This window comes from Polistes dominula, unplaced genomic scaffold (assembly GCF_049000335.1).
Source record: "Polistes dominula isolate Pdom_NZ unplaced genomic scaffold, Pdom_raw_medaka contig_15, whole genome shotgun sequence".
Lineage (NCBI taxonomy): Eukaryota > Metazoa > Arthropoda > Insecta > Hymenoptera > Vespidae > Polistes > Polistes dominula.
In genome coordinates, this window is record NW_028300915.1 from 2,783,368 (window position 1) to 2,807,201 (window position 23,834).

General features: G+C 27.5%; 2 protein-coding genes across 3 annotated transcripts in view; both read right to left on the reverse strand.

Moving 5' to 3' along the window:
* The window catches only part of LOC107068856 (uncharacterized), a 157,722-nt gene extending 135,000 nt beyond the window's left edge, over positions 1-22,722 (reverse strand). The window contains exon 1 of the mRNA XM_089170477.1: positions 22,281-22,722. Coding sequence (XP_089026603.1) covers positions 22,281-22,506 — 226 coding nt within the window. The 5' untranslated portion in view covers positions 22,507-22,722. The remainder of the gene's footprint in view (positions 1-22,280) is intronic.
* LOC149033165 (uncharacterized) lies at positions 1,091-2,540 on the reverse strand. Of its 2 annotated transcripts, none has more exons than XM_089170476.1 (2): positions 1,906-2,540; positions 1,091-1,112 (listed from the first exon to the last, which is right to left on the reverse strand). In XM_089170476.1, exon 1 carries the CDS (start codon positions 2,215-2,217, stop codon positions 1,912-1,914), a length of 306 nt encoding a protein of 101 aa, XP_089026602.1. In that variant the 5' UTR covers positions 2,218-2,540; the 3' UTR covers positions 1,091-1,112; positions 1,906-1,911. The 2 variants fall into 2 exon arrangements, with proteins under 2 accessions (XP_089026602.1, XP_089026601.1); XM_089170475.1 differs by lacking the exon at positions 1,091-1,112 and adding an exon at positions 1,448-1,554 and having other exon boundaries at positions 1,906-2,536.
* Positions 22,723-23,834: the final 1,112 nt, after the last annotated feature.

A 23,834-nucleotide genomic window follows, 5' to 3' on the forward strand; every position in this document is an offset into this window, starting at 1 on the left:
TTTAACAGGTCAGCACTTTGATACCGACTATTTCTTCATTTCCCCCACCCCCGCCTTCACCAACTAACCTACCAACCAACCAACCAACCAACCCTCCCTTCTTCCCTCCCTTCGTTTTTACCACCGTGCAACCAACTCTTCAACTTTGTGTTTTTCTTTGTTTTTCTTTTTGTTATTTTTTTTTTCTTTTTTTTTTTTTTTGTAATAAACCAACTTTTGCGTTAGTTCTCTCTTCGAAACGTCGATCTTGGGTGGTTAAGTCTTTTATACGAGTTCTTTGATGATTATTCAAAGCTTCTTCTTGTTCTTTTTCTTCTTACATGCCAAAATGATTCCTTTCTTTTTCTTGTCTATAAAACCTTCAAGAGTTATACGATAAAATCGAAGGAAAGAAAAAGATTCTTCATTATACTTGAGAAATGAGATAAACTTTTTCTCTCTCTCTCTCTCTCTCTCTCTCTCATTCTTTAATGTAATAGATAAGAAAAATCGATATAAAAGAAAAAAAGAAAATCTTCAAATTTTTAAGAACAATCTTTTTTACTTTGATGATACCCTTTTTTTATTTTTTTTATTATTACTACTACAGTTGCGAGCGTAGTAAAATTGATGAAACGATGAAAAGTAAAATTTGTATTTTTTATGATAAAAATAAAAAATAAAATGATCCCCAAAAAAATATGCAGAACCTTAAAAATCTATGTGTAAGAGTGTATACTTAAAAAGAAAAAAACACAAAAAAATGTAGTACGTGGTTAATTTAAATCTTACAACGATATAAATAATATTGTTACAATAATAACGATATAATTAATACCAATATATTAACGATAACGATAATATATGTAATAATAATTATACCAATAGTATATTATTATTACTATTATTACTACAATAGTAATAATACTATTCTTATACTTTACTTTACTTAATTATACTTTAATATTATTAATATTAATACTAGTATTATTAATATTAATTTATATTAATTAACTTATATATATAACTAGAGGTGCCCCGCTACGCGTTGATGTGGCTCACAATCAGTCCGATACACACGTCTTTAAGTCAACGTATTACCTTATACCGCCATCTGTTAGAATCTTATCGAGCTAAAAAAGATAATTATGACTCTTTGTTAATAAACAAATAATTCGACATAAAATAATATTGCGATTATAAATTGAGATATAAACTATCCTATCTTTCAAGTTAGATGAAACTACACACAGTGTGCAAAACTTTATTAAAATCGGTTTAGTAGTTTAGGAGTCCATTGCGGACAAACAACGTGACAAGCAATTTATATATATTAAGGGGACCTTCTACTCTGAGCACCTAAAAAAAAGGCTATTTTCGCGAATTTTTTCCAAGAAAACTATAAAAGATATCGATCTAAAAGTTGTTGGGTTTGTTAAATTGAGTCTTAAATTATATAAATGAATTTTTATTTTTTCATTTTAATTAATTTTTTATTGCAAAAACAGTAGTATAAAAAAACACCTTAAAACTTTAGTGCTTTGGTAGCTCCATCAGAACTTGAGAATGGCTTACCTGAAACATAAAAGTAAAATGGTTTTATATTCTGTATGACTTCAGCTACAAAGTGACAGTTTTATATAAAAATTTTATCAATAAATAAAAAAATGGTGGACAAATTACAAAAAAAACGTAAATTTGACCTTTTTTTTATTGTTTTTGACTAAAAATAAATAGTAAAAATTAAAATATAAGAAAAAACTCTCCGTCACTTTGTTACAGCTCATGTGTAGAATATGTGGATTAAATTTTATAAGAATCGGTTTACTGATTCGTGAGATACGATGGAGCTAGTATTTCAAAACATAGTTTCGAGATAAACGCGTTTAAAGTTTTTTTCTACTCAAAATCGTTAAAAATTCTTACCTAAACTTAATCTGCGATGCCTGGACCGTACAATAGACCTTCTTCTTGTTCATATTCTTCAATTTCTTCCAGTCTTGCCTTCTTCCACTTTGATCTGGTATCTTTTGAGCACTCAGAGCTTCGACGGTTCGCAGATTCGATACGTCGGTCGTCGCGTCTTTTAGCAAAGTCGATCGCTCCTGGCCCAAGTTTCATGCCCATCGTTTCCATTATCTTCATCACTGTTTGAAATCCTTCGTTAAAGATACATGCTGAAACTTTGCACGCAATTTCAACAACTTTTTTGCCGTTAAACAGGTGTTTAGGTGCCATGTTCCATACGCAGTTATTAAAGCTTTCATTATTATTCTGTGTATGTCCACCTAAACATCTTTCCAGCAGTTCTGTCTTAGTCAGATCCTCATAAATAGGCTTTAGCACTTTCTGTACATCTTTAGAAAGTGCCGGAGGATGCTTGTATTTTTGCTTCAGTGCCTTAGTTTTGAGGTACTTACACCAGTCGATGGAACACGTATGGTAATTATTATTATCTTTTTTTTTTTTTTTTTATGAATCGTGAGATATTATGATCCCTTTCTATTTGTAAGGAAAGATACAGTCTCCGTCGAAAGTGTACGAACAAGTTGAAATGAAAATAAATTAAAATGCAAACAAACTTTAAAAAGGGTTGAGAACATGGGAATCTGTTATTTTATAAAATTCCACTTCAATGATCAATTAAACATTTCTCATTTCTTTTTCTTTTTATAAAATAAAAATGTTTCCTTGTCGAAGATATTAGAATGAGAATTGAAATGAAAATAATAAGGGAAGTGTAAACACAACGCGGAAAAGGAAGAGGAAGAAGAAGAATATGAAGAAGAAGTTGGGGTAGGGGTTGGTAAAGGTGAAAAGTTGGGGTGGAGTTATTCTTTTATTTATTTTTTTTTTTTTTCAAGTCGAGTGATATTAATAATTTCCCATACAAAGTTTGAAAACAGGCCCTTGGATGGCCAATCGCCGGGCAAAGGATGACAACTAACGGCCGATCATTGACGTTTTCTAATAGCCCATAGAGGGCTAAATATCCAAATGATAACCCCGGCCCATTAATGGTAATTGATCATTGGCCGATTAATAATAGTTGATCATCGGCCCATTACCGGCATTTATTATCGGCCCATTACCGGCATTTATTATCGGCCCATTACCGGCAGTTATTATCGGCCCATTACCGGCATTTAATACCGGCCCATTACCGGCATTTATTATCGGCCCATTACCGGCATTTATTATCGACCCATTACCGGCATTTATTATCGGCCCATTACCGGCATTTATTATCGGCCCATTACCGGCATTTATTATCGGCCCATTACCGGCATTTATTATCGGCCCATTACCGGCATTTATTATCGGCCCATTACCGGCATTTATTATCGGCCCATTACCGGCATTTATTATCGGCCCATTACCGGCATTTATTATCGGCCCATTACCGGCATTTATTATCGGCCCATTACCGGCATTTATTACCGGCCCATTACCGGCATTTATTATCGGCCCATTACCGGCATTTATTATCGGCCCATTACCGGCATTTATTATCGGCCCATTACCGGCATTTATTATCGGCCCATTACCGGCATTTATTATCGGCCCATTACCGGCATTTATTATCGGCCCATTACCGGCATTTATTATCGGCCCATTACCGGCATTTATTATCGGCCCATTACCGGCATTTATTACCGGCCCATTACCGGCATTTATTATCGGCCCATTACCGGCATTTATTATCGGCCCGTTACCGGCATTTATTATCGGCCCATTACCGGCATTTATTATCGGCCCGTTACCGGCATTTATTATCGGCCCATTACCGGCATTTATTATCGGCCCATTACCGGCATTTATTATCGGCCCATTACCGGCATTTATTATCGGCCCATTACCGGCATTTATTATCGGCCCATTACCGGCATTTATTATCGGCCCATTACCGGCATTTATTATCGGCCCATTAATGGCAGTTATTATCGGCCCATTAATGGCAGTTATTATCGGCCCATTAATGGCAGTTACTATCGGCCCATTAATGGTAGTTGATCATTGGCCGATTAATGGGCCCAGCAATGGGCCACGTATTATTCAAATTATTAGCCCATTAACATCATCATAATTTAATAATCTATATATCATCATCTTCAGACAGTTATATATTTCTCTATGTCTGATCCCCCGAAAAATATACCTGACAATACGAAGGATTATACAGATTACAATAAAAAAAACTGCTTGAATAAACAATGAAAGAGAAAGGGATTGAACAAGATAAGAGTCGTCCGTGCGCGCCGAACGCTCAGGAAAGCGGTCCGAGGTAGTTACGTTCAGGCACCAAAAATGTAGTTAGAGACATCGGATCTTTTTTGAAATTTTAACACAATATTTCTACATATATATACATTCGAAAAATGTAAAAAAAAAAAAAAAATTTTTTTTAAATTGCAGAGTAGAAGGTCCGTTAAGAAAATATTATACTATTATTAAATTATATATGTATAACATATAATATATAAAATATAATATTACTATACAATATTATAATTTATATTATAATATATAAATTAATATATTCATATTAATACTATTAATATAATTGAAGGTGGACAAGTAATATAAAGTGATATGTAACAAAGTAAAAGATTTCTAAACAGTATAAACAATAGTTACAATAGTAACGATATAATACCAATATATTAACGATAACAAGAATACATAATAATAGTCATACCAATATTAGTAATACAATAATAATAATAATAAATGGAAGGTGGACAACATAAAGTGATACATAACAAAGTAAAAGATTTATGAACGATGAATAGTTAATCAGTATCTATCATAGATAAGTATACGTGTAATACGTATCAATGAATCTGTGTAATCCATTGAACATCGACAACGGCAGCCCGGTTTTCCTTTCGCTATTGTGTGTGGGTGGCTATCACCGACCACAAAATCGCATGCACATTCCCCGCCAATCGGATTTCGTAGTGGTTCACTCCCGTATTATTTGCATATCGCTGGCTGGATGGCACGAAACAATGAGTCACTCTACTCTACTTTACTCCTGATCGAAATGAATTCACTAGGAGAAAAAAAAATCTCACCATTTTCCATAACACACACACACACATTCATACACATATATATACATATATATATACATTGATATATATGCACACATATAGGGAACGAGGATGTATATTTCTCTTGTATCTATTTTTCTATTCATCCCTTATTTCCTTTTTCCTTCCAATTTCGTCCCCCTTTTTGATCGATTCTTTTCGAGATGTTCGATCAATCTTTCATATCGTTGATAATCAGTTTCATTTTTTTTTTTTTTTCAAGAAGATGCAATTAAATTTGAAAAAGAGAGGTTTTCTTTCGTACATGAATTAGAAATTAATTTATTATTCACTTTTTTTTTTATTTGTATTATATTTAATTTCGATATTAAAGTACATTTTTTCTTTGAATTCTTTTTACGCTGGTTTAAACTCTTTAGAAATGAATTTCTCATATTTAGTGAAAAAAAATTGATGATAGATTTAAACGATATCTCGAATGGATTCAATTAATATCGCTATATTAAGAAAAATATAAAACGAATAGCGGTTAATTAGTAAATTGATTTTATCCTCAAACGATTTATATATTTCTCGTAGGAATTTTATTAATATTTATTTTATACAAAGAAAATGAAATTATATCTGTTGAACCACGATATGATTTATCGTAAAGTCTTTCTTCTCGAAATCGAAACAATTGATTCGTAAAAAAAAAAAAAGACAAAAAAAAACAGAAAAGAGAAAAAAAAGCAACAAAATTCTATTGAATAAAATAAATTAGATTATTGAAACCGAACGAAATAGAAATAAAAGATTCCTATTATATCATCGAAATTATTTAATCCAATTATATAAGCAGCTTATGGTTATACGCATACGCGATTCTGATAACGAATTTATTGATAGAAATTGGAAAAATTTGATAAATAGAATAAATGAACAATTTGACATACTTTTTAGAGATTATAATGACTTTCAATTTTTTTTTCCCGATTAATAATTTTGTTAAAAGGTAGAAAAAAAAATAGATGTAACTAGTGCGGTCATATCTAACCAAATGAATTTGCAAGAAAATAAAATCTAAACTTGTTTTTTAAATTTGTTTAGAAATTGTATTGAATTTTTTTTTCTAATTTATTTAGAAAATTATATATATATATATAAAATTATATGTTTGTAAAAATTAATATAATACTAATTTTAATATTATATTAAATTTATATATGAATAATATATAATTTAATATAATATAAAAAAACCTATATATATAAATTTAATACAATATTAATTTTAGTATTGTATTTATTATTAAATTTAGTGTTTATTAATTTCAAAATTTATTATCGTATTAATTATAAAATTTAGTGTTTATTAATTTAAAAATTTAGTATTGTATTAATTATTAAATTATATATGATTATATATAAACTATATATTTAAATTTAATACAATACTAATTTTAGTATTGTACAATATTAATTATAAAATTTAGTGTTTATCAATTTAAAAATTTAGTATCGTATTAATTATTAAAATTAGTGTTTATTAATTTAAAAATTTAGTATTGTATTAATTATTAAATTATATATGATTATATATAAACTATATATATATACATTTAATACAATATTAATTTTAGTATTGTATTAAAATTAATAAAAACATGTATTTTGTAAAATTTATTCTACAAATAATTAATTATCATTTTAATTAAAAAATGTACATTAAATTTATGATTCACCCCTAATATTTGTAATCAATAGAACGTATAGAATTCTTTTGATTAAAATGAATTTTTGAAAGATATCGATATATGTATTCCTTAGATAGATCGGTATTAAGTTTCAGGCCTAATTTCGTGTCTGTCGTTTGGATGAAAACACCCTGTTAGAGATTCGTAATACGCACGAATGATCACCGTAACGACGTTAGAACGACCGGTTAAGAGATTGAACAGTCGCGAAATCGTGATAGGAACTAACCGAGGGCGGTTCTTCAAGAGGAACACGTAAACTAGTCCTTTCTCTCTCCCTCTCACTCATTTTCTAACATATATATATATGTAGGTACTTTTACATGTTACAGATGTATTATGGTTGTTGTTAAAAGTGGTTAACCACATTTTCAACCTACGATGATCACATCGACGTAGAACACGACGATTAGACAAATTGTAAGCTTCCACAAGTTTGAATTAGACTTTCACTTAAAACTTCTATAAGGGAGGACATTTATTAAATATTTTATTCCTTGTACCATACTCTTGCATTATAAAAAAAAAAAAAAGAAAAAAAGAAACAAAATATCAACTGGAGTATATTATATTTTATATCCATCTTGCTAATTCACCTACTTCGTAATTTCTAATCGATGGTTAGATCATTTTTCGTCTATGCGATATATGTTTATGTATTTGTGCGTGCACACGCATAAATTTTTTTATTTCTCTGTCATCATTTTATATAATTATAGAATACTTAACATTAGTATAATACTATTTGAGATATTGTGAAATGTAGATAGTCATTTATATCTATCTTTCGTGATTTCATTGGTGTTCATGATCGAATGATTTTTTTTTTAACTCACATTATTTTTTTTTTTTTTTTTTTTTTTTTAAAAGAAGATATTTGATTGAACGTCAATTAAGTACCGATACGTTATTACTGTCAAACGCATAATATTATATGATATCACTATGAATAAGCATTGAGAAGAAAATTGGTACTTCGTTGACTGGTTGGTTTGAAAAATAAAAATAAAAATAAAAATAAAAATAAAAATACAAAGCCAATGAATATAGGAAGAAATAAAAAATGAAAAAGAAATGAAATCTTGGAAGCAACAAACTCGTTAGTTACTATCGTGACTACTAGTATCATGACTTAATCCTGACGTACAATTAGGCATCTGTGAAAAGATCGTTGTTGTAGTTACTTGCTTACCTATAATCAAACAAGGCGATCAATTACACTTTTTATGCGGTCACCTGGTCACTGGGTTGACCAATAAGTAATCTAACATTCTTTTTCTTTTTTTTTTTTTTCATATAAAAAATATTCCAAAGTATTTCAGTAAATAAATATATATTATTAATTATGTATTATTATTAATTATAATTATATTTATAATTACATATTTATTACTATATACTATTAATTATATTCTATACAATATATAATATATAATTAAGATATATATGAAATAAATACCATAAATCGTTAAATATATAGGAATACAGTTTTTAAGTATATACCATTAAGTTTTAGGAAGCATCCTTTAATTGTAAACACAGGTGAACAAGGGTAAGAATTTGTTTGTTATCTTCGTATAAAGGATACCAAATGCATAAACAATAAAGTTTGTGTTTCTAGGAACTTGCACGGTTCATGTAAGCTGCCCACGGAAACTGCATTCCTCTCGTGGTAACATACTAGCTCTATCTACCTAGCTCTAGCTAGCTAGCTAGCTAGCTTTTATGGCTTTATCGTTCACCGATTTCGAGTTTAACCCATGTGAATGAATTCGTCGAGAAAGAGAAATAGAAAGAGAGATAGATAGAGATAGATAGAGAAGATTTCAGTTGATTCGAGATTCATTTTCGAGTAACAAGCGATTTCAAATGAGGACTACTAACCTTACCGAATCTCTCTCTCTCTCTCACACACACACACACTCTCTCTATCTCTCTCTATCTCACTGTATTATGCATAAGAGATAGCAAACGTTTTCCCTTGAACATAGAAAGAGATAGAGGGATAGTCACTTTAGAGAAACGCGTTCAAACCTCAACCATTCCCTTCCCTCTCTATGTCTGGAACACTTTCCTAACGTTATTTGCTGGACGGCTTTCACACGTCAACCAAAATTGTCCTTTGCACGTAAACGTGCTTCCTACGTTCCTCACGTATTACTTATATGTACATAAATCTTCTACTGAAAAGTAAATTCATTTTTATTTTTAATTTTTTTTATTCTTTCAAATTAATGGTATAACTTTATAACTTCGTGTCTACGTATTTTCATGTCATGTATTAAAATACTATCATTTTTTGGAGATTCATTATTGATAATTTAATTTCAAGGATTATTGGAATTAAACATTGTTCTTTAATTTAATATATATATATATATATATATATATATATATAAAGATGATGTATGTTTTATGGGAAAAAATATAAATAATATAAAAATATAAATATAAATAATTGTAATATATAAATGATGATTTATATTATATATTATATTTAATTTATATTATATTATAATATTATATGTATATTTATATTATATTATATTTTGTTTTATTAAATAATGCAACACGTTAGTAATAATTTAATAAAGAGATCAACATAAACAATTTTATAAAGAATATTGTTAAATTATTTAACATAATAATAATTTAACAATTATCGTTACAATTAGTATAGTTTTTAACTATACAACCTAAAATAATTTTATTCTACAAACATCAACCAAAAGTATCCAAAAATTAGACAACTCTGGTCTAACACTAGTCACATTACTTACGTTTCTTTTTTATAATAATAGAAAAATATTCTATTTTTTCATAAATAATCATTAAAATTGAAATAATTATTAGTAAGAATTGATAAAAAAAAAAAAAAAAGAATCGTTAATTATGATAAAAGTAATCTCATAATCTCATATACAAACCCTCATTAATTTGCCCTTTCTCTACCTTTCGAATTAACGAAATCACAAGAGTGTTGGTATGGGAATGTTTGATCAAGTAAAACTTCAGTTGTATTCCCATGAGTTTGCCACCGAAGAAGAACCATGGTAGACGTTGAAGAAAAACGGTTAAACGTCGAAGAAAAATGTTAGAATTTCCAGAACCACGTGTCATGGAGTCGAAGCACGGAACTACCCCCAAACATTTTAGTTTTAAGGCTTGGAGGATCTATTAACCCCCCAACTCCCACTAAAGACGTGAAAATATATTTGTTCGAAGTTTCCACTTATTTTCTTCTTCTTCTTCTTCTTCTTCTTCTACTTCTACTTGGTTTTAATAAAATACCAAAAAAAAAAAAACTGGATTGATTTTGTTTAGGGGATTTTTACACAAATTTATATTATATAAATATATTTGATGAATAATTAAATTTTATCTTTATAAAATAAGTATTTTAATTATTTATTATTTTATTATTGTGTTATTTTAATTACATGCTATTTATTTTAATTTTTTGTTTTTAACAAAAATTGTCATAATTTACTAATTCAATAATTTAAATAGTTAACTAATTTAAAAAATAATTAATGTATATTATAATAAATGTTATAATAATATGTAAAAATATATTATATAATATATCAGTAATTATAATATTATAAATATATTAATAATTAATTTATGTTATTATAAATATTATAATAATATATTGTATAAAAAAATTGTACTTTTTTATTTTAAAAAAGAAATATATAAAATCGAATTTCTGACACTTCGAGAATAAAATTGAAATATTCGAGTAATCCTGTATTTTTTTATTTTTTTTTTTTTTTTAATACTTTCGTCAATATATATATATATATAGTTATCATCATTTCAAAGCAACAAAAAAAAGTATTTAAATAAAATAATACGATAAATACTTAGTAGCAATTTTTTCATCTGTTTCTTTCCAATACTACTACTACTACTACTACTACTACTACTACTGCTATTATTATTGTTATTATTATTATTATTCTTTTGGACAGAATGCAAATTGAATTCCAGGCACGTTGAAACGAGATTCGAATACTTTCGTCGAGAGTATAAATTAGTCGCGTTATCGGTGTCATTAAGTTGTTTCGCATGCGAAACATTTTTCTTCGCAGAAATGCACACATTTACGTTTGTCTATACATATAAACAGGACAAACACGCACACACGCACACCTACGCAAACTCATTTCACTGTCAGTGTTCCTCAACATTACGGTCGTAAATAAGGGTGAGAATCGGGAAGAAAAAAAAAAAAAAGAAATAAAAAAACAGAAGGGTCGTTCGGACTGAGAGAGTTAACCGGAAAGAAGGAGAGAAAAATAAGGAAGTAAAAAAAAAAATAAGTGAGAAAGAGAGAGAGAGAGAGAGAGAGAAAAAATGCAAAAGGGGATTGTGGAAAATGAAAACGTACGGTTTTGTTCCCTTGTAAACGAGAAAGCGATTTTCTCTTCGTACCTTTTTCCTTTTCGATCAGAATAAACTGGAAGGTTACGACGTAATGGATTAAAGGGAAACTTTTTCAAACGCGATTTGATCTATCTATCCATCCTATTTGTCTAAAACCTTTGTTCTTCATAGATTCATAGAAATTGAATAAACGATTACTTTTTTCTTTTATTAAACCAACATAAAATCAGGTTGAAATTATAGGATTCAGAAGATCAATAATTAAATGAAAGAAATATTATATTATTTTTGATAATTTTATATTATTATATTAATTTATTATGATTTTATTAATTATATATCATAAAAAATATTAATAAATTAATTTATTATAATAATATAATTAAAATTATATTATTTTTTATAATTTTATATCGTTTTATCAATTTATTATAATTTTATTAATATTACATTATATTATTTGTCAAATATATTATATTTAAATATAATAATATTATTAAAATTCTAAGAGGGTGAGATTGAAATAATTTTGAATCTCGAAATAACAAAACTCTTTCATTGTTTTATTTTTATTTTTTTTTTTTTTCAAATAAAAATAAAAAAAACAAAATAATTTCTATATTAAACTCCAGAAATATTTTCTATCCACTCATCCCAATTTTATAAACAGTCTGTGATTCTATTCATCTTTTTTTTTTTTTTTTATAAATCTAAAAATTACGAATCGATAATAATTATAACAGAATAGAAATGAAAAATAAACAAAGGTCAAATATTAAGAATAAAATTAAATGAATTTGAAATAAAGAAAAACGATTAAATCAAAATCAATATAAGTTATTGACTGACAATATATATATATATTAACTATAGTTTCATTATTTTGTCAAGAGACCACAAAGAAAAGAATAGATTAAGATAGACACTAAAAGAAACACAAAATAAAAGAGATAAAGAGAAAGAGAAATATAAAAAGTTCAGCACTCACGAAACTTGAAAAATCTTCAACCGCGACGATAGAACGAACGATCGTTGCAAAGACACTCGTAATGGAAGAAAACAAGGGGAAGAAGAGAAGTAAGTATGTTATCTGTAAAAGCGAAGAAGAAAAAGAAAAAGACAAGACGAAGAAGAAGAAGAAGAAGAAGAAGAAGAGAAATCCGTTTTACAGACAAAGATAAAAGGATCGACGAATGCGTTATTCAGAAGGAGGTTTCTTAAAGGATGATGATACCGAGAGCCAACTGTGATGAAACTTCCAACTTTTCTCGCTGTAGTTATAAATAACTAGGCCGCGAACCTTCTTCTTCTTCTTCTTCTTCTTATTCTTATTCTTATTCTTCTTATTCTTTACCTTCTCCTTCTTCTACTTTCTTTACTTCTTCGTTTTATTTCTCTTATTATTTTCTCCATCTTCTTGTAAACTTCTAATTGCTCTCATCGTCATGCTAGCAAGCACGATATCGATGATCATTTACAGTATATACTGTAAATATATATTTACTAGGATGCTTTGGCCATAAGTTGACTGTGGCTTTGTTATAAAATGTTTGATTTAATATAATTCTTAAGTATTTAAGTTAATTATAACAAAAAACATACAAAAAAATAGAAAAAGTAAGGTTATGTCGTATATAAATTGAAATAATTGAATTGTAATACAGAGCCAACTATTGAAAATTTATAGTACTTAAAGACCTAAATAACTTCTAAATAATAAATATATAATATATAATATTTAAACTGTGTTTGTATATGTTCCTTTATAAGATGAACTAGTAAACAAGCGGTTGTAATGCTATAATATATAATATTATAATATTAAAATTTGTAAAGAGAAACTGTATAATGGTTGTTTACTATTCAATCAAAATTAATATATCTTACTATTATTATAATAATATTTTTAATAATAATATTAATATAATTCTTAATTATTTAGTAAATTATAACAATACGCAAAATAATATTGCAATTAAAATGAAATACATAAAATAATAATACTCGAAAAAAAAATATAAAAAGCAAGGTTAGTTATGTCTTATGTAAATCTGAAAAATACGTGAAATAATTGAATTGTAATACAGCGCCATCTATTGAATACTTAAACAACTTAGAGACCTAGATAACCTTACAACACAATAAATTCGTAAATTAGCAATACAAAATACAAAATAATCGCAATAAAAACTATCCTATATTCTAAGTTGAAAGAAATCACACGAAATAAAACAAATTTCATTAAAATCGGTTGAGTAGTTTCGAAATTATTAATGGACAAACATATTGTAACACTGAATTTTTATATATATAAAGTTATTTATACAGTGTGTTATACATTTTATTTTCCATTAGTTTTATTATAATTTTATTAATATTAATTTTCTTTTTTTATTATTTATTATTATTTTAATATCGTTTTATTATCATCTAAGAATATTTGTATTTAATTATATATTTATTTAAATATTTTATTATTTATTAATTATTATTATCCATCACACTAAATACATATTTCTATCTATATTCAATATTTCAGATCAAGTATTTAAAGTGACTTTATTAAAATTTACAAAACAAATTGTAATATAATTAAAACATCGAACCAATTTATGCATCTTTCGAGTTTATTGTACGAATAGAGATGAAAGAATGAAATAAAAAAGTAGACACTTCTTGTGTCTCTCCTCCCTCAAACTGGGGGAAGGGGGTTACACACATTTTTATGACGAGGGACCTTTTACACGTTCGAAGAAAATGTCTTTTTTACGAAACGTCATAAAAACACTACGGTGGTATAATTTAAACAGATCAATCGAAAAAGTCACGTCATCCCTAGGACAAGAAAATGTATCCTTCCCTCTCTATCTCTTTTTTTTTACTTTTTAATTTTATTTGTCAATACAATAAGATGACTTTGCGTTAAACAAAAAAAAAAACAAAAAAGATGAACCGTTTTGTTAAGAAATTAACTCGAGTTTAATAAAACTTACGTCAATCTTGTGGGTATGCTTTGCTTTTTATTTTCTTTTTACAATTAATTCTAACGAACGGAATGATGATCGTTAAGAAAAGAAAAAGAAGATAAAGATAAAATAAAATAGAAAAGAAAAAAAAATTAAATGAACAGACGAAGAAGAAAAATGTTGAAAAAGATAAAGTGTCGGACGATCGAAGATGTAAGTAATTACTTTCGCTAATGAAAAAACCCTAAGAATAATGAGGTATCCTCGTAGTAAGAATTTCTTATCGATCTACGAATAACTGTAACGAGCAAAAATGTCATAGTTAAAAAAAAAAAAGACATTTAAAAGTATGAATATTCCGATTTATCCAATTTAAAAAAAAAAAAGAAGAAAAAAAAAGTACTTAAAAGGAAGTAAACAACTGTGAATAGTCAACGATTGATCGTAAATTATTATTACACCGATCTTAAATCGAACGATAAAACCTATAAATAATATAACCCAAAATGATTATCCTATTCAAACGATAATAAATAAAGGGATGAAATAATCGTTTCCCATAAAACCTTATGAAGAAGAAAAATCATATCTGAAAACCGATAAAATATCTTTTTTTTCCTTTTATGTAGCTTTATTTAATGTCGCATCAATCAACAGGAATTATTAGCGACAATAAAATATTATTCAATAAAAATTCGTAGTCGTGTTGTTTAAATATGTCTATCAACAAAATATAAATTATGCATCTTTTATAATACATAGAAAAAAAAACAAAATAACCCAAAAAATAGCTCACCCCTTTCCCAAAAAAAAAAGTAGATCTTTACTGTAAGTTGATAAATTGAAATAAAAATGTTTATAAGTAAACGATAGGACGAGGAGAAGGAAGAAAGTAAAAATGGTAACTAGGGATCTGAAAAAGTAACTAGAGATCTCAAAAAAAAAAAAAGCTAATGAGCAAAAAGGGGACTGTTTCGTTTGGTTCTTTTGTTTTAATTTCTTTCGTTTTTTCTTTCTATCATTCTGGTCTTTTGAAACGATTCCTATTTCGTGACATTTTAAGAGATAACTTCGCGAGAGAAACGCTCCCGCGCTTTCGACCCTCGTCCGCTAATAGCAACAAGTTACTTCTGACCCGTCAGCACGAGGAACGAGCAAGCACACGGGACAGACCCTTGCGACGCCTCTATATTTAGTACGGGTCGAACCACTAGACCGACGAGAAAACACAAAAGAAAGAAACGAGAAAGAGAGAGAGAGAGAGAGAAAGAGAGAAAGAGAGGACTGCAACAGTGTACAGAGTATAACCAACGAATCCACCAAATGAGAAGTGAGGTTAGAATGAAAGTTAATAGTAAGAGTATAAGAGTCAAAGTAAGAATAAAATAGAAAATGTGAGAGTGTGTTTGTTAAAAACAAAGAAAGACAGAGAGATAGAGAGAGAAAGATAGAAAATCTCGCGATATCTTCCACGACGCACATCTCTTAATGTTCCAAGTGAAAAGAGAAGCCGCCATATTGCTTCTCTTGCGTCTCTTCTGGCTCGCAGCTGTGGTGAACATGCAAAAACGACTATCTTCTTCCTCTCTTTCTCTTTCTTTACTATCTCTTTCTCTCTCTCTCTCTCTGTTATTCTCATCTCCATAACTTCCCCCTTTTTCTTTCCTATATTTCACCTCTCTACGAATATTTCCATTTGGATGGAATACCCAAAAGCTAAACGTTGTTGATCAAAGTCCTCTATTTTATCGTATTTGATATTACTCCAATATTGCATCATTTGACGTTTCTAGGGTAAACAAGATGAATTCTTGGTGATATGATAAATCTTATAAAAGAGTAAGATTTTAGAATATTTCTTTTTTTTTTCGATAATACGAAAAAATTTTCATTGCTTTCCCAATTATGAATATTAATATATATACAGTGACTCAAACAATTGATCAAATGTTCTCACATTGTTTAAAATGTTTACATAACTTTCGGAAATAATTTAAATATGTTACACATTTAAAGCATATTGTTTGAGTCACTGTAAATACAATCTTTTATTAAATATAATATTAAATAAGAAAGATTGTTTTGTATATTTGAATAATTTTATCAATTTTGTCTATTTTTGAAGTATGATACATATGTATATATACTCGTCCGATTTGTTCCATTAAAAAAAAAAAAAAAATACACACATACGAAGAAAAAATTGTGTAAAACAATGTTTGTATGTAACAGTAAATAGTATTGCGTATACACACATAACGTTCGTTTTAATTCTACAGTAAATTAAGATAAATCATCCACGAGTAATATACAGTGGTATAGTATATAGTGTGAGAACAAATTCAAAGACAAGAAACAGAGATCAAGTGAACGGTAAAAGAAAAAGAGAGAAAGAGATAGAGAGAGAGAGGAGAGAGAAAAGTGAGATAACTCTTAGAAGTAGTAGTACTTCGAAAGATCTACAGATCTATGGTGTCTGTAGTGTTCATCAGAACACTATCTTTCTCTCTTGTTTTAATAAGTTTCAAAGAACTATCATCGTGTCCGAGAGATAATTGAACGTATTTAACGTGAACAAAAAATATTTAAAAAAAAAAAATAAAAGAAAGAAATATGCTATAAAAGAAGAGAGAGAGAGAGAGAAATATAGTGATATAAAATGATCGAATATTCCTTCCAATTGAGACTTACGACGAATCATGATCAACAACTAGAAGCGCGAAACTTTATATGAATTTTATTTTCTTTTTTTATTTTTATTTTGTTTTTTTAATCTCGACTAAGTAAATGTAATTTATAACGCGACGTTTATTAAACCAATTTAAATGACACAATTGTGGTTCATTTCAAAAATGTTTACTTACTTTTAGTCGATATATATATATATATATATAAATGGTTTTTTTATATATTTTTTTTATTTTATAAACATAATACGATCAACTTAATAATTATTTAGATATAATATATATATTTTTACTATATATACTAATAATTAGAACGTTTAAATGTTACATACTTAATATTACACACACTTGTTGAGAAGAAAAAAAAAAAGAAATAACACAATAATTAAATTTCTAATTCCTATGGAAAAGAAAAAGAAGAAGACAATAATGTAAATCATAGTAAAAAAAAAAAGGTAATAAAAAAGTACGAATCGATCAAGGAATTTTGAAAATGCGCGCGAAACGAAGGTAGCGCCGTCTAAGTGCGCGTTAGCGGGAATTTTAAATACATACGATAAACAACACTAACCTTGTTTAAAGATTTTTTCCTGAGATTGATGAAAACAAACTTATCAGAATTGTTGAATCATCGTGAGTGTAACGTCACATTGAAATGGGATTCGATTATCAAGCTTAGAGTGTACAGAAAACAGTTCGAATAAGTAATGAAAGAGAAAGAGAGAGAGAGAGAGAAAGAGTGAGAGAGAGAGAGAGAGAGAGAGATAGTTCAGTAGGTCTTTACATCAGGTGACTCAACACAACAACGAAAACGAATAAGGTAACAGAGTGCGAGTTGGTAATAGAGTTTGCAAGTTCGAATATTGCTTGAACATTCAATGACAAAATGAAAGACCTTTCCGATGCAGAGATCGGGAACAAAAGCTTCGACGGCCAAGCTTCGTGAATTTTAGCAGTGGTGGGGGTAGGGTAGGGTAGTAGTGCAAGAGTAGGGCGGTAAGGAGGATAAAGGGTGGTAAGAGAAATAAAGAAAAAAAGAAACAGAAAGAGAATGAGAATGAGAGAGAGAAAGAGTGAGATGGATGGAAAAGAACGAAAGGGAAAACTCGTTTAAACTCTTTCAATACGCCGAGCGTAAAATTTGTACGTCGGGCAAAGCTCGAAGAAGAAATTACCACCCGCGTGGAATATAAATCCGGGTTATTTCCTTCGAGAGTCGCTTCTGCCCTTTTTATATATATATATATATATATATATATATATATTTTTTTTTTATAGTACCCAACGAAAAATGAATAGAGATAGAAGATAGAGTAACATAAAAAGAGAAAGAAAGAGAGAGTTTAGTGAGAAAAGGAAGAGAATTGATGAAGAGAAAAGATAAAAAAGGAATGGAAGAAGAATCTAGAAAGCCCGTTAATCGCACGTATTCAACAAAATTCGAATTCTCGCGAAAATGTCGATCTCAGGCTTGACGAGATCACCCGATAATAACGAGCAAAGACTAGTCACAAAATTTTACTCTGGATCGTTAATGGATCGTTCAAATGATCATATATATATTCGTATATATGTATGTATGTATGTATATATGTATGTATGTAGTTATTGAATAAAATGAAATAGCATTTTCCTCCTCGGGGCATTGATCGTACGAACTTCCTAGTAGAAATTTCCGTACAAAATTTTCCATTTCTATCTCTCTCTCTCTCTCTCTTTCTCTCCATTTTCTTGTTATATATATATATATATATATATATATATATATATATATATATATATGTATAGTAGGGTATAGAATTTATTTGGAATATAAGTTACAAAAAGTTTGTAATAAATGTCGAAATTTTCTATTAACAACAAATTCAAGTCTCATTCATTTGAATAGAAAATTTGCATAATAGTTTTAGAAACAACATGTGTTTTATAGAATGTCTCTCTAATAATATTTATTTATATATTAAATTAAATATATAATTATAATTATATTACTCTAATTTATATATTAAATAAATAATAAATAAATTTATTATTATATTATATATATTTTATTCAAATATATAAACATTTCATAGTATAACACAATAAATCCAAATATAAAACATAATCAAAACAACATCTCAACTTATTTAGCATTTATATCCTCCAAATAAATTTATTAAATTAAATAATAAATAAAATAAAATAATATAATAATAAATTAATTAATTAAAGAATAAATAAATTAAATAAATAAATTTATATATTAAATAAATTATAAATATATTTTAAATAATTAATTTAATAATTACGAATTTATTTAAATATATACTGAATAATTTTTATAAATACGACATAATATATAATATAATAATAAAAATTATACGATATATTATAATTATATTATAATAGAAAAAACAAAAATATATTAAAAATTATATAATAATTAATATATGTATATTTAAATATAGGATAAAAAAAGTGGTAGGTTGAAAATTTTAAATTAAAAAATATGCTACGATATTATTTATTATTTTAATCTCTCCTTGCTTCTTTCTGTTGCTTTCTCCCCCTCACCCTCTCTCTCTCTCTCTCTCTCTCTTTCTTTTTTTCTCCTTTTTTTTTTTCATTTTTCAACTTGGCAATAACGATTTGTTTATACGGATTAAAAACTCGTCTATATCGTAAATATCGAACTAGTAAAGATCTTCCTTGCAACGAAAATTCGATAGCTTTTAACGTTTTTCTCTACTCTGCTTACTCTTTTTATCTTCTTTACTTGAAGCTTTCCTATATTCATTCGAAAATTTCTTTTCTTTTTTCTTATTCTCATAAATAAAGAAACGGAAAATGGAATTTAAAAAAAGGAAAAAAAAAGATATTACACGCAAAAGAAGGAACGAAAAAGAAAAAAAAAAGAAAAAACAGGAGGTGCGAATTGGTTGTTTAAAAGAAAAAAAGAAAGAAAAAAAAGAAATGAAAAGAAAAAAATGATCACACTCATCATCCCCCGATTGAAACTTTCAATGCATTTAACCATTACAAGAGTATGAGAAATACGAGAACGGTGGTCTCTTCTCTTCGTACAGAATTGAACGAGATAAAATTATCTTTTTATCTTTAGGTCGTCGCGTAATAAAGAAACGGTCTTGAGTCTCACATATGTGTGTCTCTCTCTTCTTAAAAAAAGAAAAAAAAAATAAAACTAAAAAAAGGGCCGATGTATTGCTTTAAAGGAACGCGCCGCGCCGACTACTATCTTAAACACTCTTTCGTATTAGTTTTATTTTTCTCGAATATTCTCAAAAATATCATCACACATCGTTCTATATTTATTGGGTCAAACCATATGAGTAATTTCGAAGAATTTTACTAATTTATCTTTTTAATTAATAAGAGTATAATTTTGTTGTGTTTTAATTAATTATTATATTGTTTTATATTATATTGAAATAAATCCAATATATTCTCTATTTTGAATTATTTTATTATATATTTATTTTTTTATTTATATAAATATATTATGTACTTTTAATATATATTATTAAAATATATTATTAATTTATAAATATATTTATTATTTTATTAATATAATTGAATGATTTTATTTCTCTATTTTGAATAATAAAATTATTGGATATCTTATAAACCAAATAAAACTGTTCTTATCTTATCAAAAATTACCACGATTATAATATTTATTGTCAACTTACGCATATTGTCGGATTTTAATTATTAAAAGTATAATTTTGTTGTTTCACAATTAGTTATTATATTATTTTAATTATATTTAAATAAATCAAATGTTTTGTTTATTTCGAATTACACAATTATTGGATATTTTATAAACCAAATAAATCTGTTCTTATCTTATCAAGAATTATCACGATTATAATATTTATTGTCACTTTACGAATATTGTCAAATAAAATTTAAATAATTTATATTTAAATTAATAATATTATTTAATTAAATTATTGATTAATTATTTAATTATATTAAAACGAATATAAATATTCATTATATTCTTAAAATCGAAATAAATAATATTGCAATCTTTTTTCTTTTTATTTCAAAAAAAAAAAAAACAAACAAACAAACAAATGTTCAACATTTCATATCCTTCAACTTTAGAATTTTATTTTTTCCAATAGAAAATTCTCCGAATTTATTTGACCAACCGAATATATTTTCTTCGAAAGAAAAAAATTCTGTCCTCCACCATCCCCCCTCCTCTTCGTTTCTCCAATAAAAATCGTCAAAGTTAGCGAATAAAACGGACATTAAAAGAAGAGAGAAAAAGAAAGAGAAAGAGAAAGAGAAAGAAAGAAAGAGAAAGAAAGAAATATTTTAACGCTCTCGCAGAGTTAATCGTTCGTGATTGGTAGCAATTAAATTCGTGAGATAGACTGGAGACGTTGTTACGAACTACTGGGATAAAAGAATACCGAGGGGGTGGAGGGATGAGAGGGCTGTATCGAGAAACGGTGTGACGAACGATAAAAAAAAAAAATTAGAAAAAGAAGAAAAAAAACAGAAACAAAAAAAAAATAGAAGAGATCCAAACGTTCGATGGGAACGCTCGTAAGTTAATATTCCAAAATAAGAGAAAAAGAAAATGAGGGAGGAACTGTGCTTGGTACTCGTGGGTGCCGGCAAAAGCGATGGCTAATTACCGGCGCTAAAGAGCGAATAACAAGAGAGTTATACGATTATCGGAGTAATAAACTTGGAAATACGATGATGTACTGATAAACCTATGTATGATAAGTACATATATATTATATATATATATATATACATATAATTTATAATATATGATATAAATACGTTCGAATAAATCTCAACAATTCATAGACATATAATCGTATATTATTTTCATCCGATTAAACATATCATTTGTTAATATATTGTTCATACATTTATATAACAATCTAACGTTAACACCTAAAAATGTACATATATCAATTAATTTATCGATCAATTAAATGAATGCAAAATAAAGAAAATAAATATAACATTACCTGTTAGATGAATAACGTAACATAATCCCAAGATGAATAACTGCATCATTTTCGGTCGAAAAATGATAAATGAAATTGTTCGAACGAAAGATCCAGAGATACGGAAATAAAATCAAACTCTTCACCCTTCCTTCAACTTCATGTCCCCCTTTTTTTTTTGGTCTTCCTTATTTTCCAATATATATATATAACTTTGAAGTTTAATCTTCTTATTGTCTTGACAATTTGATAATATACGAATAATACGTATACCCCCCAATAAAAAGTTTTATAAAATGATACACACAATTTTTCTTAAAGGAGAATGTTTGGTGGTGGTGGTGGAAGGTAGGGGTTGGTTTGGGAGAGATGTTAGAGGAGTTGTAGACCAAGGGAACGATCAAACAATCTGATAAGTAATATCGATAAAATAAAATGGATTTACGATAGTAGGAAAAGGAGGAGGATTGTAAGAAGCTTACCGGACCGTGGTGTTGTATGACACACGGGAACACCGTACACACAGCGTGCTACGAGACCAGTTCGAAGACTGAGTCCGAGTTCGTATTCCGGAGGCTGACTTCTCTCGGCCCTACCAGGGTACACCGGACTAGTAGTGTGTTGCCCGTCCGTTGCCCGCCTCTGGATAACGTTTCCTTCCACCATTAGGCACACACGCGGTATATACCACGCGACGACGACATACATCGTGCCAAGACGACCTCCCGAGGGGGAACCCGTTGTACGTTAAATCGAGGATCAAGATCATCTCGCATTTCTTTTTTCTTATCCTCCTTTCTTCGTTCTTACCACCAGCAGTACCAACAACACCAACCATTACTGATTTACACCACATAACTATTCCTAATCATTTCATTATATATAATCCCATTTTTATTTGAATCTTTTGATATTGATAATCTGAAAAAATGTAAATTTATACATTAGATTTTGTTTTGTTTTTAGTTTTACATTTGATTTTAGTAGTATCACTTGGATTATAAGAATTAATTTAATAATGAATTTATTTGTCATTATATTTTATAGGATGATTTAATGTTTAATTTATGTATTAGATTTTGTTTTGTTTTTAGTTTCAAATTTGATTTTAGTAGTATCAATTAAATTATAAGAATTAATTTAATAATGAATTTATTTGTCATTATATTTTATAGGATGATTTAATGTTTAATTTATATATTAGATTTTGTTTTGTTTTTAGTTTTCAATTTGATTTTAGTAGTATCAATAGAATTATGAGAATTAATGTAATAATAAATTTATTTGTTATTGTTGTATTTGTAATAGTTAAATACTTTTAATAAATTGCAACAGGTTATAAAAAATATATGAAGAATTATTCTATTTTATAGGACATTATTAAATTAATTCGATGTATAATAATTATACATATAAACATTATGCAATTATTTATTTACTTACTTACCAAATATATTCTGCCAATTCACAAAACAATTTATTAAACAAAAAAGAATCCTTTCGTGCAAAGTAAAAAAATGTTCTGGAACTTCAAAACCGCGCTATTTTAGTGCAAGCGTTAAGTAGATGGCGTCACCTAAGGAGCCTGTCAATTATATACAATTTTCAAATGGCAAATTCCAAATTCAAATTCGTGTTCCACATGTATATTTATGTAGACACATTAGAAAAAATGTTTATTAATAAATATATATTAATAAAATATAAAAGTATAACTAATTTTTTCTATAAACATATTCAAAACTACTATGTAGCGGTACAAAAGGAGTAAGTGGCGACATCTATGTGCAAAGCATAGAACTTCTACCAGTTGTTGGAATACTATTATCTGTAAACGGTACTAAACAAATACATATGCAAGAAAAAAAGTTTAAAACAAAAATTATTTATTATATATAATAATTCTTTATTTTATAATTAATATATATATATATAATTATATATACATAAATATATAATTATAAATATATATACTTATATTTATCAATTTTGAAATAATATATAAAAAGTAATATATACATATTATTAAGAAAATT

Bases quoted from the DNA above. Each gene is read 5' to 3' on its own strand.
- LOC149033165 (XM_089170476.1), bottom strand. From the start codon at position 2,217: ATGGCACCTAAACACCTGTTTAACGGCAAAAAAGTTGTTGAAATTGCG.